The sequence below is a fragment of the Salarias fasciatus genome, chromosome 7 (assembly GCF_902148845.1).
Source record: "Salarias fasciatus chromosome 7, fSalaFa1.1, whole genome shotgun sequence".
Taxonomy (NCBI): Eukaryota; Metazoa; Chordata; class Actinopteri; order Blenniiformes; family Blenniidae; genus Salarias; species Salarias fasciatus.
In genome coordinates this window covers 21,071,864-21,078,914 of record NC_043751.1, presented here as the reverse complement: position 1 = coordinate 21,078,914, position 7,051 = coordinate 21,071,864, and the positions used below count along the sequence as shown (strand labels likewise).

The 7,051-nt window shown below is 41.2% G+C and overlaps 1 protein-coding gene across 2 annotated transcripts; it reads left to right on the top strand.

Moving 5' to 3' along the window:
- The first annotated feature begins 549 nt into the window (after positions 1–549).
- gtf2h1 (general transcription factor IIH, polypeptide 1) lies at positions 550–6,964 on the top strand. 2 transcript variants are annotated; one of them, XM_030096786.1, is made up of 15 exons: positions 550–725; positions 1,088–1,257; positions 1,347–1,539; positions 2,520–2,685; positions 2,798–2,891; positions 3,147–3,296; positions 3,383–3,462; positions 3,571–3,704; positions 3,784–3,871; positions 4,199–4,287; positions 4,768–4,885; positions 5,136–5,226; positions 5,481–5,596; positions 6,092–6,184; positions 6,263–6,964. In XM_030096786.1, the coding sequence occupies exons 2-15, from the start codon at positions 1,104–1,106 to the stop codon at positions 6,347–6,349; spliced, it is 1,653 nt and encodes a 550-aa protein (XP_029952646.1). In that variant the 5' UTR covers positions 550–725; positions 1,088–1,103; the 3' UTR covers positions 6,350–6,964. The 2 variants fall into 2 exon arrangements, with proteins under 2 accessions (XP_029952646.1, XP_029952647.1); XM_030096787.1 differs by having other exon boundaries at positions 4,199–4,291; positions 4,772–4,885.
- Positions 6,965–7,051: the final 87 nt, after the last annotated feature.

Below are 7,051 nucleotides of genomic sequence, written 5' to 3'. Positions count from 1 at the left end.
CTGATCACAGATGATGGAGGCTACAGTTCAGTTAGAGTTTGATTCATAAGAAACAATCGTATGATACGCTTTCATTTGTCACCATATCCACATTTGACTATTTGACACTTGATTATTTGACATGTTGAGTGTATAAATACAGAGTGATAGAGAGAGCCATACAGAGCGACTCCTGCTGGTCATTCTTTGGAACTACTTTTATGAAGTAGGGAAACTAAAAAAATGCAGTTTAGCGGCTAACAATTTAAACCAAAGAGCACAAAAGCACATATATGTGCATAGTAGTTGTAGGACATAACGTTTAATGTAAAATCGTCATTGATGTTGATGATTCGATTCTAGACTTTTTTTTCGGCTTGGCATTTTTTATTTGACATAAAAGTCAACAACTTCATTGAGAGTAGTTATAAATGAATTTAAATATTTTGATGATTTGATGTTGTAATATGAAGTATATTACAGTTTGTAACCTTTGACAGGTTTGCAAACACCTTGCAGTAGACTGAGTGGAACTTGTTTGTCGTCCATTTTTCCGCCGGACAGTTTTCAGTGTGACGCACCGCTTGGCAGTCATGTCGGCGCTGAAGTCAGACCGCTCGCTGTTGGAGTAGTGAAAAATCAGTCTTAAATAGCTCGTTCTGCAGCTGTTATTTTGGAGAATGCTGCATCCGAAGACTGTGCGTTAAGAGGCGTCGTTGTATCGGTCACAGTGCGGATTTGTCGAGGTAAAGTAAGTTTAGCAGCGACTTCTACGAGTCCCGCTTCCCCTCTTGTTAACGTTAGCTAACATCAGACTGGTTAGCTCAGCTCATCTGAGAACTGCAGAGAGCTGTTTCTGTTTAACTCTGAGTTACTGCAACAGTATATTTTATCAAGGACATTTGCGGTGTTTTAAAATGTATACTTATTACCTTTCACCTAGTGGAGCGTGATTAAAACATCAAGTACTTGTAAATGTACATTTGGCGACTGGTTTGTTTCATACTTCAACACATTTCTTATTTTCCTGTTATATTTGTTACATTATATGGTATAGTATTTGTCTTGAATGTTTTTAAATATTGACTTTTTATTTTTTGCCCCCCAGTGCATCTGTTTGAACCATGGCGTCATTGTCAGAGGAGGTATTGCTGGTTGTGAAGAAGGTCCGTCAGAGGAAGCAGGATGGCACCCTTTACCTGATGGCTGAGCGCATCGCTTGGGGGCCGGAGGGCAAAGACCGCTTCACAGTGAGCCACCTGTACGCCGACATCCGCTGTGAGTGATTCAAGCTCAGGTGATGCACCCAGACCTGTCTCAGCGGAGGTTTTACCCTCAAGCTGAACTGTACTGCTCCTCTGTTTCAGGTCAGAAGATCAGCCCAGATGGTAAAGCCAAAGTTCAGCTCCAGCTGGTCCTTCACACTGGAGAGAGCACCACATTCCACTTTGCCAATGAGAGCAGTGCACTCAAAGACCGAGATGCTGCCAAGGAGCTGCTGCAGCAACTGCTGCCCAAGTTCAAGAAGAAAGCAAACAAAGAGCTGGAGGAGAAAAATAGGTGAGATAGGGGATACTTCCTCAACGGTAATGAATCCTGTAAAAGCCCTTTTGCACTTGTTGTCACAATATTCTCTCAATATTCTAAATATTCTGCTCCTGGTATTAAGAGACTTTATGGCTTCCTACCATGACAGATTTTTGTTCATTCAAGCTGTGTCGGCAGATCTTTGTACCCAAAGAGCTAATATCAAACCTGGAGTGAGAAATGTATGTTCATTTTTAGATGCACGAATTTATTCTTCCACTTGGTCTGTTATTTATTCACGTAGTATAAATCCTCACCCTGACATTAGTTTGAACCAGAGCTACGACTGTATAGGTACTGAACTTTCTAATTTTACTTATGTCCACCTTGTCCACTGGTTGTGTTTAACATTTTGGCTTTGTTTTCTTTCTGACTTATAACTTTTTTTCTTGTGGTTTGTCCGTATGGTGTTGCTCTTAGATTCACAATTTATGTAATTTTTGTCAATGTTCCCAGTGGTAGTTATATAAAATAGAATCCTACTATATCTAATGTTAGGATTACATGTTTCTTTTGCAAATAGCATGTTACTGTCAAATATTTGCACATGCAGGCACCATTTAGTCAGATTATTAGTTGATTATAGCGTGTTTACAGCTGAAAGTGTGGTTTCCTCTGTACAGCATACATTCAGTTCAGAAGTTTTTTGGGCACCTTTCATGCACACATTTCCTTTGTTTCCTATAAAAAAGTGAGTGATGACACATGTTTTATATTTGTATTGTGTTTTCCTTTACTTGAGTTGCAAAAGCTTGTCTATGTAAACACCTGCTGATTTGGTATCTTAGAAAGAGAGGATTGTGACACAGGATTAATGAAAATTCAGATTTAACTCTGCACACTGTTGATTGAGCTTGATGGTGGAACCTTTAGCACAAATCTTAAACTGGATTCTTGCTTCATATTTTAATTTTGTAGATGTGTTTTAACACCTTTGTTTTTGTTTCCTGCAGGATGCTTCAAGAGGATCCAGTGCTCTTCCAGTTGTATAAAGATCTTGTAGTGAGCCAGGTGATCGGTGCCGAGGAGTTCTGGGCAAACAGGTTAGGAGGCGTCAACAACACAGAACCTGCGACGTGCAACAACAAACAAGAAGTCGGCATATCCGGAGCATTCCTGGTGTGTGCATCTGTTCTAACAAAGTGAAGCTTCACAATCTAAATTTGTCAAGACTTTTAGCAATAGCAGTACACAGATATCCTAACAAGGGCCTTAATGTTTTGATCTCCAGGCAGATATTAGACCTCAGACAGATGGCTGTAATGGCTTGAGATACAACCTGACTGCCGACATTATTGAATCCATCTTCAGAACGTATCCTGCAGGTAAACAGTGATGGCTTACCATTAAGAGTTTTCCCAATCAACTTCCATCGGTGTTTATTCTGACTTTTATTGTTTTCATATCAAATAAAGATGGTTATTTTACTGCTTATTACACTATGAAATAGATGGCATGCAAGACTCTGTAATCATATAGCATGTTTTTTGTCCTTCTGTGCCTGATATTAAATGTGCGGCATGCGTTGCCTGTTTGACACACATGAAATAAAGATGTTTCTCCATGTGTTGTACTTGCAGTGAAGCAGAAGTACAGTGAAAACGTGCCTCATACCCTGACGGAGAAGGATTTCTGGACACGCTTCTTCCAATCCCATTATTTTCACAGAGACCGTATCAACACAGGAACGCAGGATATTTTCTCAGAGTGTGCCAAGCAAGATGAGAAAGGTAAAGACAACTGTGAGCCATTTCTGGTACGTGTAGCCAAACTAAACCATTAAACCGCAATTGTGTTTTTAAACTGTCTCATTCAGGGTTGAAATCTCTGGTGACTCAAGGCGTGAAGAATCCTTTGGTTGACCTCCTCTCGCTGGAGGATAAAACTTTAGACGAGGTGTGGTAATTATTTCAGTCGTAACCAATGTTAATATTTGTTAAACAGTGTGTGTTTTTTTTTTTCATTCTCATTTAAACTTTAAGCTTGGTACATTCTTTGACACAGGGATTTGGAATTTGCACAACACAACCCTCAACGTCCTCCTCAAACAGGACAGTGAAAGAGAACAGCAACGCCGCCATCATAAAGCGGTTCAACCATCACAGTGCCATGGTGCTGGCGGCAGGCTCTCGCAAAGGGTGAGAAGAGGCATTTCCAAAGGATGTGGGGAAAACCTCAACTCTCTGCAGCGATGCTAATTGAATCGTGTCTTTGAAGGGAGGCTCCGACTGACCAAACCAGTGAGACGAGCAGTACGGACGGAAACTCGAGAGACTCTGACTTCTTTCAACCTCCTGTGAAGAAGGTATGACATATGGGCATGTGTGTTTAAATATGTCTGTTTTTTGATTGGGTGTGTTTTTTGTGGTCATGCAGTTACTCTAAGATGCGTGTGTAAAATGGCAGACTTGGAACTCAGCTCTGAGAAACCAGGCTACCTTTAAAATATGTAGAACATAAAAAATAAAAAAAGCTTTATGTCTTTGCTTTATGTAAAAAGTTTGTATTGACTCGAAGAAAACCTGTTGTACATGACTGACATGGACGCGCTGTAGCCTTGTCGTACAGGGATTGTAAAATGGATCACATTTCTCTCCTTCCTTCATTTTTATTCATCTGCAAATGTTCTCAGGTTAAACTACAAGAAGCCATCGAATATGAGGATCTACAAAGGGAAAACAAGCTGAAAACAGTCGCACTAAATCTGAAGAAGTCTGACAGGTACATTTTCTTGTTTCCATCCTAACTCGCTGGTGCTGTGATCAAAATCCAGTCAGATTGATACAATAAAATCCACTCCGCTTTCTCATTTGTCAAAAATTGGAGTGGGAGTCTGTTCCAGGCCAGAATATGTGGTAGTCATCCACTTTTTTTTTTATTGACTTAAAAGTCACTTCTGTTTACTTCATATCTGCTGTGGGCTCAGCTTTAGAAAACTTGAATTTGAAGACCTGACATGAGTAAAATGCAAAGTCGTTCAGTGCAGCTTCCTCTGGCCTGAGCTCACACTCGGAGATAAGTCACTGAAATGTTGGAGTCATTGATTTTTCTCTTTGTGGTTTTATTAAGCACTAATGTGTGCCTGTGTTTGAGTGGAGAACTCAGTGGCTACAAAGACGAGTTTCCTGTTTTAGTCTGATTAAAGAGCAACCTTTGGATATGTTCTAACATGTTTTTTTCACTGTTTTAAATTGATCAAAGATATGCTCATGGCCCCGTTCCACTTCAGTCCCAACAATATACGACCAGCCAAGACATCATCAACTCTGTCAGCTACATCCAGCATGAGATGGCAAACTACAAACCCAACCTTACTCAGGTGAGACTCAACTCTGTATTCCTGAAACTACATGACTCCCTGGTTTGGACCGGACTGGGAAAATCTGCACTGGTATTTTTAACATTGTACTCTTTTACGGCAAACTAATTAAAATAAACCGCCTCTAAAATAAAAAAAAAAAAACCTCTGATATGATCTGTCAGGAATAATAGGAATCACTGTTCCTATTCTCATTGCTGCTTGAGTTTTCTAGTAAACAAGCGTCGGTGTGCATGAATCCACTCTGCAGGTGTTGTCCAGTGCAGCTGCCAGTTCTGCCATCGCAGCGCTTTCTCCAGGTGGCGTCCTCATGCAGGGAGGCACGCAGCAAGCCATAAACCGTAAGTATGGCCCTACAAATGAGGTTAACGGTGTTTACGACACACTCTTTGTCTGTTGCTGAAGCAACAGTTACTGCTGAGCAACCCAATGAGCTGCAATCCACTCCTGAAGGAAATAATGAGTGATAGTCACCAAAACAAATGTCGCGTTGTTTTAGTTTCCTGCAAACTGTTGAGTCAGTGTTATGTCGGGTTTGCTCTTATGTTGAAATATAGCAATCATTTTGGTTTTCTTGTCCTTTTGTCCCCTTCAGAAATGGTACCAGCTGAGGTTCAAGGAGAGTTGAAGCATCTGTATGTGGCAGCTGGAGAGTTACTGAGACACTTCTGGTCCTGCTTTCCGGTTAACACGCCGTTTTTAGAGGAGAAGGTGACTACTCTCCTCTTTGTTTTCATCTTTTTTTATGGCTTTATTTAAGCATGTCCTGTTCAGACCAATGATCTAGTTTCCAAGGCTTCACCAAGACCGCAGAAATGGCACAATAATCAAAAGTAATTAACTTGAAAGTAACATGAAAGCTTGACTATAAGGCACTTGATGAAGACACCAGAAAACATGCTGGTGTGAAACAACAGCAGGCAGATCACTGGAAATCCATAGATTGTACAAGAATTAATCTTTTTTTCAACTTCATTAGAGCTTTATGAGGCAATGTTACTTATTACATTTTGGAATCACTCTGAAAGAGCCGAGAATCAAACTGTTATCACATGATTCACCAATGATCTCTGGTACCGCTCGCATGATAAGTGAGGAGTGAGTGCTGATGTTGACAAGCTGGAGTTTCACACTGTTCGAGGAACGGGGGCCCGTGGAGTCTCATCGTAAAAACGCTCTTATTTCCATGTCATGTTTTCTTTACAGGTAATAAAGATGAAATCAAACCTGGAGAGGTTTCAGATGACCAAGCTACATCCATTTCAGGAGAAAATTCAGCGTCAGTATTTGAGTACAAATGTAAGTCCTGAAAGAGTTGAAACCATCCCAAAGCCCTCATCAGGCTCGACTTGTCCTAACCTCTGACGATTCTCACAGCTCACAGGACACTTGGAGGAGATGTTGCAGACTGCATACAGCAAGTTCCACATCTGGCAAACTCGGCGGATGATGAGGAAAACCTGAGCGCCGGGGATGTGTCGAAAAGAAGACGAGAGACGTTGATGCACGTGGAGGATAAATGGGTTGTGAAGGTCCTCTAACCTGCTGTGAAGACCAGAGCACAGCCTGACGGAACAAAGTTCACAAGGGCTACATGAGGACGAGAGAGGGACGCTGCTATAACTCCAACCGTTCGACAGAGACTAATTGCATCTCAGTCTAAAAAAACTGTAATTAGGTTCTTTCTTTTTTTCTTTGTGTTTTCTCAATGGTTGAAAGGTTAACGGTGGCAAGAGGACGTTTAAAAAAAAAAAAAAACGGTGTAATGTGACCAAATTTACAGATTGACATAAGAAAAACAGGCTCTCAGGTCAACAGACTGAAGTGTGGGGGATGCAAGCGGAGGACTGCCAATGTGTTTCTTCAGCGTACAAAGCGGAGAAAGACAATCTCCCCTTCTGAACACTGGCAGTGATTTGTGAAACCCAGCAAATCGGAAGCCAGAGGGGAACGTGAATATAGCAATACTGTAAAGACATTTCACACTCGAGTGCATTAGTGTGTGTGTGTGTGTGCGCGTGTGTGAGTCAAATCACACTGTCACTGGTTTGTAACGTCTGCACTATCTGTCTGCACTGATGACAAAAACTTACCTGAATTAAAGTGAGACATTAAGCTTTTTGTTCACGCCGTGGCTGTTTGCACTGTATCCTGGTCCTGATGGTC